This window comes from Pogona vitticeps, chromosome 1 (assembly GCF_051106095.1).
Source record: "Pogona vitticeps strain Pit_001003342236 chromosome 1, PviZW2.1, whole genome shotgun sequence".
Taxonomy (NCBI): domain Eukaryota; kingdom Metazoa; phylum Chordata; class Lepidosauria; order Squamata; family Agamidae; genus Pogona; species Pogona vitticeps.
This window is the reverse complement of record NC_135783.1, coordinates 244,330,562-244,351,592: the sequence shown is the minus strand read 5'-3', so window position 1 is coordinate 244,351,592 and position 21,031 is coordinate 244,330,562. Positions and strand designations below refer to the sequence as shown.

The 21,031-nt window shown below is 43.5% G+C and overlaps 1 protein-coding gene across 1 annotated transcript in view; it reads right to left on the bottom strand.

Annotated features, from left to right (window-relative positions):
• The window catches only part of ALDH3B1 (aldehyde dehydrogenase 3 family member B1), a 70,314-nt gene that overhangs the window by 11,311 nt on the left and 37,972 nt on the right, over positions 1-21,031 (bottom strand). The window contains exons 3-8 of the mRNA XM_072985369.2: positions 17,516-18,002; positions 8,204-8,366; positions 7,945-8,055; positions 4,069-4,189; positions 3,813-3,898; positions 2,248-2,329 (exon numbers count right to left, since the gene is read on the bottom strand). Of these exons, the coding sequence (XP_072841470.2) occupies positions 2,248-2,329; positions 3,813-3,898; positions 4,069-4,189; positions 7,945-8,055; positions 8,204-8,366; positions 17,516-17,724 (772 nt within the window). The 5' untranslated portion in view covers positions 17,725-18,002. The remainder of the gene's footprint in view (positions 1-2,247; positions 2,330-3,812; positions 3,899-4,068; positions 4,190-7,944; positions 8,056-8,203; positions 8,367-17,515; positions 18,003-21,031) is intronic.

The window sequence follows — 21,031 nt, the reverse complement described above, 5'->3', positions numbered from 1 at the left end:
GAGAGAGAGAGCTGCCTTAATTCATTCAGATTATCAGCATCTAGTCATTGCTTACACAGGAACATAGAAAACTGCTTTGTACTAAATCAAATCAGTGGTCCATCTTGTCCAGTACTGACTGCTCTGAGCATGAGGCAACTCTCTGAGGGTTCAGGCAAGATTCTTTCCTGGCAGTACCAAGGCATGCTGGAGTCTTTCTGTGTGCAGAGCATATGGTCCATATGAGCCCTTCCTCAATACAGTACCTATTGTTTTCTGATATTCTCCCACTGAAGTACTAATGAGACATTACCTTACTTAGCTTCTAAACTTATGTGTCTTCAGGATGGTATGGTACTCTTACACTGTACTAATACTTTTGTTTCCAATTATTGGCAGTACAATCCCTCTCCGGTAGATTTTATGCATCACAGTGGTGCTCTTTTCATATATGCAAATGCTTTGGTGGACAGTCTTAGGTCATGACTGTTAGATGACATGACATGATCTTTCATTTGACTGAAAGATACATTTGCTGGGATGTTCAAAAGTAAAATCTAAAACTATTGATTTAGAACTGTTTAAATTAATTTTTTCTACAAGAATATATGTACGTAGGAGGAAATGGCAAACCTGTTCAAATGTCTTTAATTTCAGGTTGGTTAAAAACAATCTAAAAAAGTACAGTGCTAAGAAAACTGACTTATTTTTATAAGAATATTCAGGGGGACATTTCAATAGAACATACTAACACATTTCTTGAAATATTATCTCTTTTATGCATTTTTCAAAGAATCATTTTCAAGATGGAAGTACAGATTTTTTTAATATGCTGAAATACTGATTGTGTTTATTTTTTATTTTAGCTTGTTTTCTATTTTCTCTCTTTTTGATCATTTGTGAACAATAAATATTACATTTTAAGTGCTTATCTTTCCAGTGGGTTGCTATATGTCTGTTGTAACAAAAATAACAAAGAGCTCTGTGGCAATGTAAAGACTAACAGGTCATTAAACATATGTTTTCAAAGAGTAGAGCCTACCACAGCATCTGATGAAACAGGCAGCGGTCCATGAAAGCTTACACCTGATTAAACTGATGTGATAAGACTTCTTTGATTTTCCCCCTACTTGTTGCTAATTATGAGAGTTCAATAGCAATGTACAGTATATTTGAGTGATTTGTTTCTCTCCTGGATTTATCTATAATATAAGATTATAATAAAAATATTAAGTTTAATGGAAATGAAATACTGTTCACTTTGGAAAGTAAACTAGCATGTTTATATTTTGATCTATTAAACTTCTAAGATTAAGGCTTTGTGGGGGGCAGATGAAACACACACACACACACACACACAAATATACAGACAGGACATATAATGTTCTAGAAGAGACAACTGGGGTGAGAAAAGACAGAGTTTCTGAGTTCACTTGAACCTTGAAGGCCTAATACCCAAACACCTGGAATCTTGTAAAACTTCCTTCTTGTTCCTAAAACAGTACTGAACATTGAGAATACTGTATATCTTCAACCTCTACCACCATGAGCACTATGAAATTACCCTTTTGTGGAAAAGGAGACAAGAGATTCAGGATATTGTATTCCACACTGCATAATGCAATATGCCTACAGAAATTTTCAGAATACAGTACATATAGACGTGCATGTGCTCCATGCAATATTAGGTACACATAAGCATAGAAATATTAAGAACAAGGCAACCAAAGCCAGGGAACTTAATGGGGCTTGAAGATTGGCATGGGTTTGGCTTGCTGGTCACTTTCTAAAATAAGATGTAACTACATTGAAGCCCCCTTATAATTAGCACCATAAACCATCATCCCAGGTACCATTGATCCCATATTTCCTGACCATCAGTCATACTGACTGGAGTTTATAGGATTTGTAATCTAAAGTATGTGAAGAAACAAGGTTGCCTACACTGACTAGGCCTTGACCGTTAAGTCACACCAGCCCATCCAGGTATAATAGAAAGAGAGCTGCACTGGACGTGGGATTCAAACCCAGCTCCAACCAGGGCACTACTGAGTTGCTATCAGCCTTAGTATCTTCAGATAAAGGATATTTAATAAATAAAACATCCTATCTAGAAAATCTGAACGATTAATTATTTCACAGTTATAGGTGCATATATAAAGTTCAAAGCACTCTGTTTTACAATGACCTTATTAATTTTTATTATGTATGTTTTCTTATATAAGATTATTCTATAACAACAATGCAAATTTTAAAAGAAGAGTTCACCTGTAAAAAAGATGTAATCAAATTTGTTCTCCAGCAATTTAGTTGTCTCTTCAGGGCCACCTGTTACCACAGCAAAAGTTTCCTGTGAAATAATGAAGGAAGTTAATTTCCTGTCAGATTCTAAGAAAAAGCTCTTTGGAGTACACGATGGGGCAGAGAAATAGGAGGTGAAGAAAAGACCAACACACCTTGGCCTACCTCTTCTTCTTTCTAAGGGTCTACCTTCTCCCCTACAGTTTCCAGTTTTAAAAAAACAGCAAGACTAGACTTCTACAGTGGACCCTTGACTTACAGACAGCTTGACTTACAGACTTTTTGAGTTACAGACTTCTCTGGCCGCAAAATTTAGGTTTGACTTGCAGCCTGAGAATTGACTTACAGACCAGAAAAAAACCAAAATGGAACAAAAACGGCCTGTTACGGGATTAATCGGTTTTCAATGCACTGTAGGTCAATGGAGACTTGACTTACAGACTTTTTGACTTGAGAACTGCCTTCCAATACGGATTAAGTTCTCAAGTCAAGACCCCACTGTACTGCATTAAAGTCTCGTCAGCCCTTTAGAGCACTCTCACATTTTAGAAAGAAAGAGAACACAATGCCAGTATTATATCTAAGATAACAGGAGGGATCGACTGATGGTCCAGAGATGGTCTCCACCCTGTTTTTAAAGGCACCCCTGTACATCAGTGGGCTACAGCCTTTCCCCCTCTTTTCCCCTGAAATCAGAAGTGACCAAAAAATTATTTCCACTTTTTAGCAGGAGGAAGGAAATATTTTGGGCTTCAAACAAGTGTGGCCAGGTGAACAATATAATAGTCTTAAATGCCCAGGAGCACATCCTGAAGGCTTCTGGTAGCACAACTGGTCATGTTTAGGACATTTTTTTTCCACTAGGAGCCTGGAGAGGAGCTGCACAATTCCCACCCCAATCTTTAAAAAAAACCCAAAAAGTAAATTGCTGCATCCCAGAACAAAATCTTCTCTACACATAATTTGCCTATCACTAATTTTTTTTTGCAGAATTTCATCAAGGAAGTGAGACAGACTTTTAAACTCCAGAAAAATGAATTGGTGACCAGTACTTGAATTCACTGTGGTTTAAAAGGCCTACTTCATCTTTAAACACACTAAATGGACTTAAAATGTGTTTGTGCGGAACAATTTTTCCATAAACATTCTTGTGCATGTGAACCAGCTCCAGGGGTCAGATGTACATCCAAAACTGCAGAGCTCCCTCCCTGCCCACCACCAGCTTCCTCATGTGACAAGAGATCAGTGCTGACCTCTACACATCTCATCTCTTTTTTTTAAATTCCACCACATAGCAAGTCTCTGTGGCACCTTAAAGACTAAGCCATTTATTGAAGCATGAGCTATGGTGGACAACAGCCCACTTCATTAAATGCCTGAAGGAATTAGCCTGATGTTTAGGTACACACAGATTTTTATACAGTACCCATAGATGAAGGAGGGTGGGTTGTGGAAAGTGAGGTTGGGGGGAGATGAGCCCTTGTGATGAAAAAAAAAAAAAGCAAGGCAGTCAACCTCACAAGGGAACTCACCGGATCAAGATAGCAAGGCAGTGCGTCAGCGAGAAGCCTCTCTGTGCAGGTGCTTAGCTCTGAAGGTTTGAGAATCACACAATTCCCTGATGAGAGAGAAGAACACATTGCCCTAATAAGAGAGAGAAATTCATGCCAGTCCTGGAACCGATCAGGCCACAAGAGGTACGGTCAAAAGACCAGCAAGGGAAATGGATGTTGGGACTGATTTTGCAGTAGCGTCTTAGATGGCAACTCTCAGGGGCTTCTCACTCACCAGCTGCAATGGCCCCCACCAGAGGCACTAAGGAGAGGTTGATGGGGTAGTTATAGGTTGAAATGATGAGCACAACACCGAAGGGGTCCTTGCGGATGAAGGCACAGTCCATTGTGGTGGCCTACAAGGAGAGGAACGTAGAAGACAGTCCATGGTAGAAATGAAAACTTTTCTTTCACTTGAAATTACAGGTCCATTCACATTTTACTTTTCCTTTAATAAATGATTCCCCCCACTCTCTTTCAGCCCCTTTCCCAAAGATTCTGCAAGGTCCCAACAACGCTGGAAATGAAAAGTTATACAGTACTGCTGTCATGCCACATGTGCTTGTATTCTTGTATTTATACATTTGAGTGATCAAGAAAACAGAAATATCAAAATATTACAGCAAGACATTTAGACTTCTGCCTTCTTGTAGATGTTTGCCTTCTTCAAGCAGCCTGTACCCAAGGTAGCCACTATGGAATAAAGAAGATGTAACGTTCCTAAGAGGATGAATGATGATGATAGGAGTTCCTTTCCAGGCTGAGGTCATGTGATGCTGGGGTGTGGATCGATATATCTATAAGTTCTCTCCTGTTTCCAGCATTCCTCAGCCTGGTTGTGTTTCCTTTCTAATAAGGAGCAGACAAATCAGATAGGCTGTGATGTTCTCATTTGAAGTGAGTTGCCACTACAGTATTTTGTTTGTGTTTTGGTCCCAGTTGCAGACTTACGGTTTCTAAAACATGTACAGCGGTTGTTATATTAGGGTGAGACAACATTGCAGCTCACTTCATGGTTTGCATTTGTGTCAGAGGTGATACAGTTAAAATCAATTTCCCAATGGCTACAGGACATAAAGCTGAGCATGGGCATCTTTTTCAATGGGCATTTGTCCCTTTTTGTTCAGCCAGAAGGGGGGGTGGCTTATTTTGTACCAATTCAACTGGCATCTCTTTTCTACATTTTCTGACACACATGACAGTCTATCTTGCACCGAAGAAGTGTCACAGGCATGTCATACAATAACATCTTTAGTGGGATATTAAAGCAGAACAATTTCCCCTCAAATGAGCATGTTCTGTCTCCTTTTTTCCACTATGCTAGTCAAATTTAGTGCTGTATCAGATAAGAACTACATCACTTAAAAAACTAAATTAAAAAACAAAGAAGAGGATGAAGGGAAGGGAAAGAGGGAGTTATTAATATAGTAGGGCTGTGTTCTTGATGAAAACGGAATTGATTGGGAAGTACGGCATGGATTTTTAAAATGAGATAATCATATGTGTGAATGATGGCAGCAATTGCAGCAATGGAATTTAACAGGGATCTGGTTTTAAAAACTTCAAAGCAAATTAGGTGTTCCTCCCTGTGTAATCACACCCTTACCTATACACTGGAGACAACATCCTGTGCATTTGCATTCAGTGATACTCATTATATTGTATGACCTGTGACTAGTGTTCTGTTTAATTTAATTAAATCCTGTCTCTCCGAATGCTCTTAAAATTGACTTTCTTCCTGAGAAAAACGCGAGTAATACAACACTTAGACCAAGAGGGCAATACAAGGTTCCAGTCCTGACTGATGAGATTTAGATAGTGATGCATACGCATACACAAACACACACACAAAGAGAGATGCTGTCATTGTCCATAACTATGACATTTATACAGATAAACAGATTTATAAGCTAAGACATGGTACCATTAGTCTTCTTCTTTTTAAAGCTCAGCTGGGATAATCAGTATCTACATGAGGCAGATCTGATATAAAAAGGAGTGTTCATATTTCAAACTAAGATTTGGAGGGGCAGAGCACACTGTCCCTTAGGTGAAATGCACGTATGAAATTTAAACATGTTTTCACAGATAACACTACTTGTAAAAGCATTTTTCATCTCTCTTGGCTCATTTATGTGCAATGAGAACACAGTTAATTAAGGATAGAAAAGTAATAAAAATGCATGGATGATGATGATGATGCTATTTTAACTGAATATACGTTATAGACATTGGGGCTCTTCCAGATAGGTGTTTACCTGTATTTGCTGCTTCCTGTAATTTCAGAAGAGTGACTGCTAATTATGGGGATCTGTGTCCTGAGTTAAGCTCCTTGAATATCCAGCTGAAGTCTCTCTAACCATCCTCTCCGGAGCTCAATTTTTTTTGTTTTGTTCTGTTTTATTTTATCCTCTCACTGCTGCCATTGTTGAGGGAACCCAACCAAAGCTACCACCACCAACCTAGGCAGCTGCAGTGCCCCACTGGGGGTTACTAAAAGAAGAAAATGCATTCCTTTTACATTAATTTGCTTTTCCTTTTTTTAAATGGGAAACGGGGGATTTCAAAGGTATAATAGGAAGATATGGTGACCTCCGTGGATACCTCTACCATACATCCCTATCTCATGTCACTGAGAAGAAAATGAAGCATCACATTCTCTGCTCTTAAACTCAGTCTATCTTTTGATAGCAGTGCTTTTGATAAATTTTTGGTTCTGCTGCTTGAATGGGCAGATTTGCTTCATTTGGAGCTAAGGCAAAGCAGTGCCAGCTCTGGATTTCTGTCATCCAGTAGGGCAGGAAATGCCCTTTTCTACAGTACCTGCCTATGCCTCAGCAGGGAGAGGAGCCCTGCCCAATCCGGGGTCATTTTCTGCCTGCAGCCCCATCCTCACTTGGGGACCCTTCAGCTCACATGCTCACGTCTTCTTCACTCAACAGCCCAGATCATGCCTCTCAGGCAAGGAAACACCCTCTCACTGCTTCTGTTGCCACTTCCTCTCCTAGAGAGATGTGAGGCAGGTGGCGGCCTACGGTGCGCAGAAGGAGGCCTCTCCACCAGCCACACTCCCCCAGCAGCCATCATTGTTGCCGTAGTCCCAGGCGCTCAGGCCAACACTGTAGAGACCCTTCTAATGCCCTCTGCATTCAATTTCACAGTCAGGATATTTTTAGAAGAAAAAGGAAAGGCACGTTTCAAACTGGAAGGAAAAGTGACCAAGGGGTGGAAAGCAAATCTCCACCCAAAAAAACAACTGGTTTCTTCCTCATACTGGGATAATGAGCAACGTAATTTGGATGACGGTATAAATCTTGGTAAGATCTGCATATCAGGAAACACAAGGGGGTTATGAATGCCCCATCGGGAAAAGCCCATTGTAGGTATTATATTCACATTACCAAAAAATGAGAAAATGCTTTGAAGAGAAGGATGGGCTCCAGATGTTCTTGAACTGCAACTCCCACCACCATTCATCATTGGCTTTTCTAGATGCAGGGGCAGTTCAGCAGCTGGAGGGCTATAAATCGCTCACCACTGGTTTGAAAGCACACTGCTTAAATGGATTTAAACTGGGATTTTAAAAAAATAATTTTACTAATGCAGTTGAAAGCCAAGGTAGCGCACATTAGATAAGGTGCTGAAGACAAAGCACTGGAAGCTATAGTTTGAGACCCATAGGAGTACCTTTGCAAACCTGTTATTATGTGCTATCGGATTGCTTCCAATTCATGACAACTCTATGAATTAATGACCTCCAAAGTTCCTACCATTAATAGTCATGCTCAGTTTGTAAACTACAGGCTGTGGCTTCCTTTATTGAATCAATCTATCTCATAGTTGGTCTTCCTCTTGTCTTATTGCTGTCTTATTTTTTTCTAGACTTATTTTCTTTTCTAGAGCCTCTATTTCTCGAGTTAGTCATTTTAGTTTCAAGTTGACAGTTCAAGCTCTATTTGATCTAAAGACACAATAAAACCAAACCAGCTGAATACTTCAGCCCTTCAAAACAAGCACAGATGAAAGCACGGCCCCTCCTGACCTTCCTCTTGTTAAACACAGAGTTATCCTTTCCCTCATTTCCTCCTTTCTCAGCTCTGTACCTCCTTACCATGTTCTTGGACACGGATTCATCCTTCATCCAATAGCTCAGGTTGTTGAGGGCATTGTTCACCTCATTCTGCACGATAGAAATCTCAGAGAGCTCTGACTCAAAAACAGGCTGTGAATAAGAAAGAAAAGGGGAGAAAATGTATCAGTGATGTCTACACCCAGCGTGATCCACACCCTTCCACCTCTGAAGTGGCTCCCCTGCCCTGGACGAGATCTGAAGTTTCTGTCAGAACCTCTGGCTGGACAGCCACCCTTACTTTGCGTAGGTCTTCATGCAGGGCGTGCAGGATGTCTGTCTTCCTCTCCTCCACGAAGCGACTCAGCCCCTCCAGCTGCTCTTTCCGATACTCCATAGGACGTGTCTTTCCTGTTAGCCAGGTAGCACGCAAGCAATCCACAAGACCAGCATAAGGGTTCATGCTGAAGAGAAAGGAGATGCTCAAATATCTAAAATGCAGAAGACCCGCCCATCCTCCCACCCACAAACAAGCACAGAACATGATATAATTGCCCATAACTGCATTATCTTTTTTAAAAACGGCTTTGTCTTTTTAAAATTGTATTGGCCACTATGCGCCTTACTCAGTGCTCAGCAACTGTGGGAAAAGATTCACCAAATACTTTCCCCCTCTTCAAACCAAAACTTCTCCCATTATTTTTCTAGGAACAGTGTCCCATCATGTTGGAACACAAAATGGAGCAGGGCTATTCCTCTGGCCCTACTTGCTGAAATATCACATTCTTGAATGTTTTTCTCTCTGTTGTCCCTGGCAGGAGTGCCGGTGTTTTGCAGCAGAAGGAAAGGAAAGGCAAATAATTCCACCCCCTCTAATGGAAGACACACAACGCCCCCACTGCTTTTCTCTTTGTTCCTTATCCCTTTTTAAATTGCCTCCAAATGGAAACTTTTGTTTTTACTGTAAATTCATCTAGGAGCATGCTTTTGTTGTTGGAGAAGGAGAAGTAAATAAATAAATAAATAAGTAAAGTAAAATAAATTAAAATAAGTAAAATAAATAAACAAGTAAAGAAATAAATGCTTCAAATAAATCAAATAATTACGATCATGTTTTCCTCTCATTTAGTAATACTCGGACAGTACGCCAGCATTTTCCTTCACAACTTTTATCAACAACTAAAACAACAGCATAGAAAACACTGAAAGTCAGGCGGGGGGGGGGACATCCTAACCAGCAAATGGGAGGGAGGATAGACTGAATGGAAGAGGACACAGAAACACAGTAAAATTATAAAAAAATTAAATTTTCATCCAGTCATCTCTTGCTGTTTGTTTCCTCTTCACAAACTGGGAGGAGGTAACAAGTGGAGTACCTCAGGGTTCAGTCAGTGCTATTCAATATTTTTATTAATGATGTGGATCAGGGGATACAGAGAGTGCTAACCAAATTTGCAGATGACACAAAATTGGGAGGAATAGCTAACACTCTGGAAGACAGAAATAAAATTCAAAATGACCTAGATAGGCTTGAACACTGGGCTGAAAAGAACAGAATGAAATTGAACAGGGATAAGTACAAAGTACTACACCTAGGAAAAAGAAACCAAACACACAGTTACAAGATGGGGGATACCTGGCTCAGCAATAGTATTTATTTATTTATTTTATTTTTATTTATTTATTTAATTTATATGCCGCCCACTCTACCCAAAGGTCCCTGGGCGGCTCACAACAATTAAAATTCAATGCAATAAAATAAAATAATTAAAATACAGTTAAAATACAATTAAAATACAATTAAAAATACAATTAAAATTGCCATCATTAAGACCCACAGTTAATGTTATTTCAATTAAAAGCCTTCTGGAACAGGAAGGTTTTGACCTGGCGTCGAAATATCATCAGTGTCGGCGCCAGGCGAATTTCAGTTGGGAGGGCGTTCCATAGTCTGGGGGCAGCTGCCGAGAAGGCCCTTTGTCTACAAGCCATCCCTCTTACCTCCTTGAGGGATGGCTCTTTCAAAAGGGCCCCCTGGCTAGATCTTAACAGCCTGGTAGGCTCATATGGAAGGAGGCGGTCCTTCAAGTATCCAGGGCCCAAGCCGTTTAGGGCTTTATATGTCAAAACAAGCACTTTGAATTGGGCCCGGACAGCAACTGGTAACCAGTGTAAATTATACAGAATCGGCTTGATGTGCTCTCTGGCGGCCCCACCACTCACCAGCCGCGCAGCTCGATTCTGGACCAGTTGCAGTCGCCGGACCGTCTTCAAAGGCAGCCCCACGTAGAGCGCATTGCAATAATCAATACGAGATGTTACCAGTGCATGTGTAACTGTCATGAGACTCCGCTCGTCCAGGTAGGGCCGTAGCTGGTATAGTTTCCGCAGCTGGAGGAAGGCGCCCCTGGCCACCGAGTCCACCTGGGCTTCCAGTGTTAGACTGGGGTCCAGGAGCACCCCCAAGCTGCGGACCCTGTCCCTTAGGGGGAGTGTAACCCCATTCAGGACAGGGAAGTGGCCCTCCAACCTGTCCGGCGAAGCACCCACTAACAGCACTTCCGTCTTGTCTGGATTGAGTTTCAATTTATTAACCCTCATCCAGTCCATTATCAGGTCCAGACACGAGTTCAGCACAGAAACCGCCTCACCTGGATTGGTGGAAAACGAGAGGTAGAGCTGAGTGTCGTCAGCATATTGCTGACTCCTCAGCCCAAACCTCCTGATGACCTCTCCCAGCGGTTTCATGTAGATGTTAAACAGCATGGGGGACAGTATCGAGCCCTGAGGAACCCCATGACATAACTGCCATGGGGCAGAGCAACTGTCCCCCAGCACCACCCTCTGGATACGGTCAGCTAGGAAGGAGCGGAACCACCATAAAACAGTGCCCCCAACTCCTAACCCAGCCAGCCTATCCAGAAGGACACCATGGTCGATGGTGTCGAAAGCCGCTGAGAGGTCCAGGAGTATCAACAGGGTCACACTCCCCCTGTCTCTCTCCCGGCAAAGGTCATCATACAGGGCGACCAAGGCTGTCTCTGTACTAAAACCCGGCCTGAAACCCGATTGAAATGGATCCAGAAAATCCGTTTCATCCAGCAGCGCCTGGAGTTGCCCGGCCACAACCCGCTCCAACACCTTGCCCAAATAAGGGAGGTTCGCCACTGGTCGGTAGTTAATCACCAGCCTTGGATCCAGGTTAGGCTTTTTAAGGAGTGGTCGAATTACCGCCTCTTTCAAGGCGGTAGGGACCACTCCCTCTCTCAGAGAGGCGTTCACGGCCTCCTGGACCCAAGTGCGAACCCCCCTGGCAGATCTTCCAATTAGCCAAGATGGGCAAGGGTCGAGCGGCGTGGTGGTAGAACAGACAGATCCAAGCACCCTGTCCACATCCTCGGGTCTCAACAATTGAAACTCATCCATTAAAGTTTGACCTAAGCACGGCCCACTGGACACATCTTCCGATTTTGCAGTAACAGTGGAGTCCAGCCCACTGCGAATCTGAGCGATTTTTTCCTCAAAATGAATAGCAAACTCATCACAGCGAGCTGATGAGCAGTCCGGGACCTCCACCGGGTTTCCCGGTTGAAGAAGATCCCGGACCACCCGAAACAGCTCTGCTGGACGACATTCTGAGGAAGCAATACGGCTGGAGAAATATTGCCGTTTCGCCAGCCGTATTGCCACGAAATAGGCCTGATAATGGGCTCTAAGTCGTGTTCGATCGGATTCCCAGCGGGACTTCCTCCACCTGCGCTCTAGCCGTCTCCCCTCTTGCTTCATCGCCCGCAGTTCAGAAGTATACCAGGGAGCTGTCTGGGCTCGGCGAGCAGGGAGAGGGCGCTTAGGCGCAATCGTGTCAACCGCCCGGGTCATCTCCCTATTCCATAGGGTGACCTGAGCTTCGACAGGAGCGCCAACCATATCAGACGGATACTCCCCCAGAGCATTCAGGAAACCATCCGGATCCATTAGTCTCCGGGGGTGGATCATCTTAATCGATCCCCCACCCTTGCAGAGGGAAGAAGAAGCTAATAGACTAAATTTGACCAGGAAGTGGTCTGACCATGACAATGGGGTCACGACCAGCCCCTCCACATCCAAACCACCACCTTCCAGTCCCGTTGTGAAAACCAGGTCCAAGGTGTGGCCCTTCTCATGTGTCGGGCCGATGACACATTGAGACAGCCCCATGGTTGTCATGGCGGCCATGAAGTCCTGAGCTGCCCCAGTCAAGGCAGCCTCAGCATGGATGTTGAGGTCCCCCAGCACCAGCAGCCTGGGAGTCCTCAACACCAGGTCCGAGACTGCCTCCGTCAGCTCAGGTAGGGAGACTGTTGGTACGCAGCAGGGTGGGCAGTACACCAACAGAATCCCTAATCTGTCTCGTGAGCCCAACACACAATACAGGCCCTCAAGACCTCCTCTCAAAGGGATAGGAAGCCTGGTCAAGGAGATAGAACTCCTATAGACTATAGCAACTCCCCCTCCCCGACCCTCTGAGCGACACTGGTGCTGGACTGAGTACCCAGGAGGACACAGCTGGGAGAGGGGGACACCACCTTCCTCTCCCACCCAGGTCTCAGTAATGCACGCCAGGTCAGCCCCCTCATCCAGAATTACATCATGGATGAGGGCAGTTTTGTTTTGTACTGACCTGGCGTTCATCAGCAGCACTGTGTGGCTCGAGGGTTTGCTGATATGGTCACCTGATACCATTTGGTTGGAGGTAGGACTAGAAGAGGGGATAGATGTAAGATATCTAACCTCTCTTCTCCTACGCGGGCATGTTCTACCCCCACCACCATTCCTTCCCCTACCCAGCACCACCTCAATGGCTGCCCCCTCCAACGCCCTCCCCCCTTCCTGTTCCATCAGGTCCACTGTGGGTCTCTATGCAACCTGATGGCAATTAGTAATACTAACAATAATGAGCAAGAAGGATCTTGTAGTCATTGTAGATCACAAGCTGAATATGAGCCAACAGTGTGATGTGACTACAAAAAAGGCAAATGCTGTTTTAGGCTGAATTAACAGAAGTATAGTCTCCAAATCCCATGAGGTACCAGTTCCTCAGCATTGGTTAGACCTTGTGTTGAGTACTGTGTCCAGGATTAGACCTTGTGTTGAGTACTGTGTCCAGTTCTAGACAAAGTACTTCAAGAAGGAAGGCAACAAATTGTAACAAGTTCAAAGGAGGGCAACAAGGATGATCAGGGGGCTGGAAACCAAGCCTTATGAGAAAAGATTGAAATAGGGCATGTTTAGCCTTGAGAAAAGAAGACTGGGGGGAGATATGATTGGACTTTTCAAATACTTGAAAAGCTATCATACAGAGAAGGGGCAGGATCTATTCTCAATCATCCCAGAATGCAGAACATGCAGCAATGAGCTCAAGTTACAGGAAGGCAGATTTCAGTTGAATATGAGGAAAAACATCCTGTTAGAGCAGTACAGCAATGGAACCAATTACCTCGCGAGGTGGAAAGTGCACCAACACTGGAGGCATTCAAGAGAAATTTAGACAACCACCTGACAGATATCCGTTGATTTGTATTGCTGCACTGAGTAGGGGTTTGGACTCAGTGGCCTTATAGGACACTTCAGACTTCATGATTCTATGGGTTCTACATACGATTTTGTTTCCCTCTCTTACAACAAAGGCATTTATGATTTAGTACATATTAAAGCAAAGCAAAGCGTGCTGCTTATATTACCATTAATTTCTCACCTATTTGCACTACACATCCCATCAATCTTCAGGTTGCTTTTAAATATATTTTGACACTGGTTTTATTTACAGTTTTCAATACTGTACCTGTTTAATTTATTTTAAATATTGTATACTTACTGTTTTTAGCTTTTAAATATTGTCTTTTTAATGATATAAGTCACCTTGGGTCCTTTTAAGGAGAAAGGTGGAGTAAAATATTCTAAACAAACAAATAAATGTGAACACACCTATTCCCATATTAACCAAGCCAAATAACCAACATGCATAATCATCCATTTGGGTACCATAGGCATGCTTCTGAAGGATGCTAACAGTGCCCTCTTTTAGAACAGTGAGTGTGGCAGATGAATGCTAAAGAAAGAAAGAAAGGATGAACCCTAAAGGATGCAGTCAGATATATGCTGCATATACAGTATATCCAAAGGTATGTGAACAAGCATCCAAGTGGAGAATCACTTTGGCTTGTTTTGCATGTGGTATGAGGATTAGAGCTACTGAGAAAGATGTAGGAAGTGACACAAGACTTTAAATAGAATAGGAAGGGCTGGTAGAGAGATGCATGGAAGAAAGATTCAATCTGTGTGATCTTCTTGGGCAGAAAGTTTAGCCAGGAAAGGAAAAGCTTGTAGCCCTCGAAATGTTGTTGGCCTTCAGCTTCCTTCATCCCATGGAAGCTGGCATTCAATATTTGGGGTTGTTACCGAGCAGCCCCTGAACAGAACCCGGTGACTGCAAATCAACCAGTGTTCATATGAGATCCAGAGGTGGGCAGCGGTGCAGTCCAAGACGCTTGCTTGTTGTTTTTTTCCCGAGCGCAGCCAGTTCGATCCCTCCCTATTAGGTGCGCAAGCCTGGACTGACCGGCGTCGCAGGCCGAAATGCATCTGGAAACGGGACATTCCGTCGATGGCATCTCTCCATGAGCCACTTACACCACGAGCCCTTCTCACGACCAAAGCAATACACGATCCACCCGATTTCTTTCTAAATGTCACCTTTAAAAAGCAAAGCCTCTCCCCCTCAGGACCTCTCGCTCCTTCCCTTAGCCTCCGAGACCACCTCAGGCACCAGAGCATTTACGATTTGCTCCTTCGTCGCGTTGAGGCTGGGCATCAGCAGGGCACGCCGTTTGGAGTCCGTACATCCTGCGGTGGAGGTCTCCCTTTGCCGCGCATCTGCCGCCCGCACCCTCTGGCGCAGGCAGAAGAGCGGCGATTCTGGCCCCGCAAAGGGAAAAAGCAAGGGGGAAGTTCCCCACCCAGTCCCTCGCCTCCCTTCCAGCCAGCTGTTCCCAATAAAATCGAATCGGGCCAGTCCGGAAATTGGGGGAGGGGGGGAGAAAAGGAACGTGCTCGGGATCTGAAGAGCGGTGGATCGGGTAGATTGCGAACAATTGCACCGGGCACCGGAATCCCGTTGAACTGGATTTCGTGGTTTGAGGATTACGTTTCCTGCAGATTATTGGTCGAGTCTCCTGAAAACGAACTCCTTGCAAAGAATCCCCCTCCCCCGCATCCCAAGAAAAAGTTTCTTGTTGATTTGCAGCGTTTACTTTTTTTTCTTCTTTGAAATGACGATGATTCTCCTACAGGGCGTCCAGCATGTGGATTCCCCAGCCAGCTTTCAGTGCTCGTCTATACAACGGGGCTCATTCCACTTGGGATACATTCTGCCTCTTCAAAGGACCTCGCGGCTGTTGGCAAGGGCTGAACCTTTCCCTAAATAAATCCACCACAGAGATCACATAAGCAAAGAACTGTGGAGCTAGAAAGGACCCTAAAAGAGTCGATCCCTCCGATAAAGCAGGAAGTCTACAAACCGATGGAAGCAATGCAGCTACCGGTATATGCCAATGGCCTGCCAGAACTTGGGGAAATTTCTTTGTTTTGTACAACTTCCAGAATTCCCCCAGCCAGCTCTGGATCATGCATCTAGAGCAGTGGACCCCTGCCTTGGGTAACCCAGGTGTTTCTGGACTGCAACTCCCAGAAACCCCAGCCAGCACAGCTGGTAATGAAGGCTTCTGGGAAGTGCAGTCCAAGAACACCTGGGGTTACCCAGGGTTAGGAAGCACTGATCTACAGAAATATTCTGCTGACCCAGGCTACACTTATGCAGCATAGTCATTCAGTTCACTGCAGGATTTGTCTCCATTCACAAGAGTTTCCATGAACCAATGGTGAGGCCTTCACCTGTTCTTGTTACATGCCATCAGGTCACCTCCTAACTGTGGCCACCCTATGAATGAGCAATCTCCAAAATTCCAGACCTCAACAGCTCTGCTCAGCTTTTGTGAATTCAAGCCCGTGGCTTCCTTTAGGGAGTCAATCCATCCCGTACTTGGTCTTCCTATTTTCTTGCTACCTTCAACCTTGTGTAGCACTGTTGTCTTTTCCAGGGAATCCTGCCTTCTCATGATGTGCCCAAGGTTTCATCATTTGTGCCTCCAGAGATAGTTCAGGCTTGATTAGCTCTAGGACCCACTTGTTTGTCTTTCTGGCAGTCCAGAGTATCTGCAAAGTTCTCCTCCATCACTGTGTTTCAAACAAATCATTTTTTCCCTGTCAGCTTTTTTTAATGTCCATCTTTCACACCTGTATAGAGTGATCAGGAACACAATGGTGTGGACAGTCTTGGCTTTGGTCTCCGGGAACACATCCTTACCCTTGATGATATTTTCTCCACCTGTTGCTGGGCTAAAAATGTGACAGTCCCATACCAGACAGAACTGATGGGCATGGCAATCCAAGAACAGCTGGATGCTTTGTCCCCTGCTGGCCTAAACTGACTACTGGATTCTTCATGGTGGGTGAAGAAGCACAGCCACATGTGGCAAAATGTTTTTGCTAGAAGTGATGCCACTGTCTGGGACAGAAAGTAGCATGGATAAAGCTGTCTGGATAAAGATGAAGCCAGGAATAAGAGGAAAGCTAATGACTGGGACAGAAGAATAGGAGAAAGTGGAAAGATGCTCTGCAAGTCATAGGGCCCCTGGACCAGCCCCACCTTCCTTGGCCCCAAATATATACATACATTACAGACCTCTGAGCATTTGGCAAGCATGGATTGCAAATGTTTTTTTCCAAACCACAACATTAAAAACATTCACTTTTTTAAAAAGGTAAGATTTCCCAGGAAGGAAAGTCAAGTTTGGGGCTTACGTGGTGCTTGGCATGAATCAGCTTTGCCCGGCCCGGCCCTGAATCTATTACTGCTTTACTAGTCATTTCTTCTGAAAGCATTTAAATAGAATTCTAATACCCCCATCCTAAATAGGCTTTCTCAAACGTCCTACTGTTCCTGTGATGTTTAGAATTACACCCTCAGTATGACAAAGTGCTTCTACAATTTCTTGCTTGTCTTGTTACATCAGTCATTATTATTCTCATTTTACAGGTGCCAAACAAAGCCTGATAGAAAATTATTTCCCGAGGACTCCGATTCACTGAGCACCCAGCTGAGCAGTTGGGTTGCTCCTTTCTGGCAAAGCCTCTGTGACTTTTGCACAACAGGAAAAAGTAAGGACAAACAACTGTTCCAAGGGCAAACATGCCATCAAGGAAGACAGCTGTTGCATTCTTGCCTGTTATGCCACTGTCACAGGCACAGAGCTTTTCCTAGGATGAGAAAAAGTTGGCTATACTAACTCAGATCTAAAAACAGCACTGGGAGAAGAACCAGCCTGCGTAGCCTTGGGCAAGGAGCATCATCACAGGGTGCGCCCAGAAGAAGGAAATGGGAAACCAGTTCTGATTACTCTAGACCTAGGAAATCCTGGAAAGAGTTGCCATAAATTACAATTGACTTGATAGCACATGATTCTTATTGAGTGCCAAAGTTTCTTCCCAGACCGTTCACACAATATCAATTCCTTACCTAGAAAAGGGATATTCCTGCTTGTCTTGGCTATGACTGGGAACGTCTTGGAGTTTGTGTTGTTGTCTTGTATTTTGTTGCCCTCCAGGGATAATTTGTATGCCGTCACTGTGGTGGGAAGGTTCTTGCTGCTTCTGTCTTACACTTTGTTGTTTTCCAGATGTGGCATTCTGTGGGCCTTCGCCTGCAAGGGGAACGTCGTGGAGCATGTGTTGTCTTGTATTCTGTTGCCCTCCAGGGATAATTTGTATGCCATCGCTGTGGTGGGAAGGTTCTTGCAGCTTCTGTCTTACGCTTTCTTGTTTTCCAGATGTGGCATTCTGTGAGCCTATGCCTGCAGGGAGAACATGTTGGAGTTTCTGTTGCTGTATTTCCAGCCCTGCAGAAGCTACATTAAGGTTGTCTTCACATTGATCGGGTTCTTCCTGAAGCTTTTGGTGTCTTAGGTCCCATTTTCCTGTGAAGACGCTCTGCACTATTTCTCCAGCTAGAAAAATATAAGAAAATAATTAATTCCCCTGTGCTCTTTGGCCCTTAGAAACACTTTATGTTTGAGTAGAGTACTCAAACATAGACCACACTGACCTTTGTTTTCTCTACAAGCTAAAAATAACGACACGGTGGCAGGAGTGGGAAATCTTTGGCCCTCAAGGTGTTTTTAACTCTTAGAAGCCCCAGCCAGCATGATCAGTTGAAGGGGTTATGGCCATTGTAGTCCAAAACTCCTGGAGGACCAACAACTCCCCACCTCATCTAGGAGGGAATCTTTCCTGTTCTTGCATAGTGCTGTTTCTGGTGCATCTGAACTTGCTTCTTTGCCTGTGCATTCAATGCAACTCCAAATCCTGCACAGAAGAAAGGAAAGTCTGCCCATCCATGTCCTTCCACCATTCACCTGTCATAGTATGATCCACTTGAGTGAGCCTTAATATTTTCAGTGCAAAAAGAACCAACATGTTATGGGAAGATTTCAGTAGAACAACCTACAAGGGATTCAGTTACCCTGCAATGGTGAGGCTGAGTACAAGAACTGAGGCAAACTTATCAGAAGACCTTCTTTACCAGCAGAATGTTGCAATTAGAGATGGGCATGAAACAAAAAATGAACCAGGAGATTCATCAAAATTGCTAATTTGTTGGGATTAATTCAGGTTCATCCCTATCTTTTCCTGCTGCTGCTGCCTCCTCTTCCTTAGCTGGCGCCACCATCTTAAGAGCCATCTGCGCTTGTCCCCGCTTCTCAGTTGGTAATCAGGGACATGTGCAGATAGCCCCCAGCCGGATGACAGGTTGGCTAACTAAAAATAAATAAAGAATATATAAATGTTTGTTTGTATAGATGGCTCAGGGCCAGCTGATAGCCTGAGTAACTAAAAATAAATAAATAAATATATTATTATTGGAGGGACGTGGTGGCGCTGCGGGCTAAACCGCAGAAGCCTGTGCTGCAGGGTCAGAAGACCAAGCAGTCGTAAGATTGAATCCACGTGACGGAGTGAGCGCCCGTTGCTTGTCCCAGCTCCCGCCAACCTAGCGGTTCAAAAGCATGCAAATGCGAGTAGATAAATAGGGACCACCTCATTGGGAAGGTAACAGTGTTCCGTGTCTAAGTCGCACTGGCCATGTGATCACGGAAGATTGTCTTCAGACAAAAAACGCTGGCTCTATGGCTTGGAAATGGGGATGAGCACCGCCCTCTAGAGTCGAACACAACTGGACAAAAATTGTCAAGGGGAACCTTTGCCTTTATTATTATTATTATTATTATTATTATTATTATTATTATTATTATTATTATTATTATTATTATTATTATTATTATTATTATTATTATTATTATTATTATTATTATTATTATTAGTTAGCCAGCCAGGGGCCATCTGTGCATGTCCCCGCCTCCCAGCTGAGAGGCAGGAACATGTGTAGAGATCATCTGGCTTGCTGGAGTGGCAACTTCTCAAGATGGTCATGCCCATGGTGGTGGAGGAGGATGTAGTGACAGAAAAAGGTAGGGAGGCAATGGAGCAGTGGAAAGGGGGTGGGAGGCAAGCTGTGGGGATGAGGAGCAAGCCATGTTATTGTTGTTATTTTAGACAGCCCTGGGGCTGTCTAAAAAAAATCCCAAATGAACCAATTACTTGATTCGTCGTTTGTTCAAGAAAAATCATAACATCGTAGTTCATGGTTTGTGGACTTCCGTGAACCACAAGTCAAGATGAACTGCACTGTTGGTGGTTCATGCCGATCTCTAGCTGAAATCTGTTCTCTCTTTGTGTTGTTTATATAATCGAACCAAAGTTAATTGTAGCCAAGGGACAGGGCTAGCAAGTAAACCAGGGCATTGTTACCACTCTGTGCAGAACACTTCTTTTCTGCATTCAGGGCCAGCCCTACCATTAGGTAAATTGAGACAACTGCCTCTGGTGGCAGGTGCTGGGAGGTGGCAGTGGCAGCCTCTCTATTCTCTTGAGCCATTCCCATTTGTTGGAAGACACTTTGATGATGTTTTTACCCATATTCCTTTTCTCCGAAAGATCAAACCTATATGGCCATTCTACGCAATCAAAGGCCTTGACTGTGTTCAAAATAGTGTGTTGCCATTTTCCATTTTTCTTTACTGGCCACATATATAACATTCAGAACTCTGCAAATAGCATTGCACATTTGTCTTCCTGGCATAAAATCATATTGATCTGTATGAATGTATTTAGTGACAAAGCTGCTTAATCTTTGTGATCCTGATTTTGCAAATTTATTAGCCTATAAGACAAAGGAAGCATTGGATCTTTTTCTGATTTTAATATTTTTTATTATCCTGGTCGTTCACCATGTCTCTGGTATTTTTCCCCCTTCTAAGATTGAACTGAATAATTCTAGAAGATGTTCTATGACATCTTCGCAAATTTTATAAAAGTCAGCTGTGAATCCATCACAGCCTGGTGATTTTCCTTTCTTAAGCTTTTTAATAACTGAATTTATATCCTCCATTGTTATTGGGGAGTTAATTTGATCTTCGTAGTTCTCTGAAATTTTGTTGATTTGTAAGGAGTTTATAAATTTCTTGGTATTTATATCCAGTATTATTTCTGATTTATACAAACTTTTATAATAGTCCATAAATGTAGTATAACTATTTGTTGCTGTGAGTTTACTATGTTTAGAATGTTAAAATATTTAGTAAGTAAGATGAATAGTTAATTGTATTATCTGTTTGTAATGTGATGGATTGTCTAAAACAGAGTTTTGTTTTTAAAAAAATCATTGGGAGACAGAGCTCTATTTGTCAGCCAAGATATCTTCCACCTGGTAAAATTGGCCGCTGGGATACTTCCCTGCAATCATTATTGAAGTAAGATTTGTTTGGCAGTCCAGTCAGGGTGTGGTTCACACAGGCATATAGCTTGTATTTTGGACCACTTGTGGAGCAGTCTGGTGTGAGATTTCCTGATGCTTACACAACCTACACAGAATAGCACTCCAGCCCAAGCGGGATCTTTCTGTGCCCAGTCTGCACCC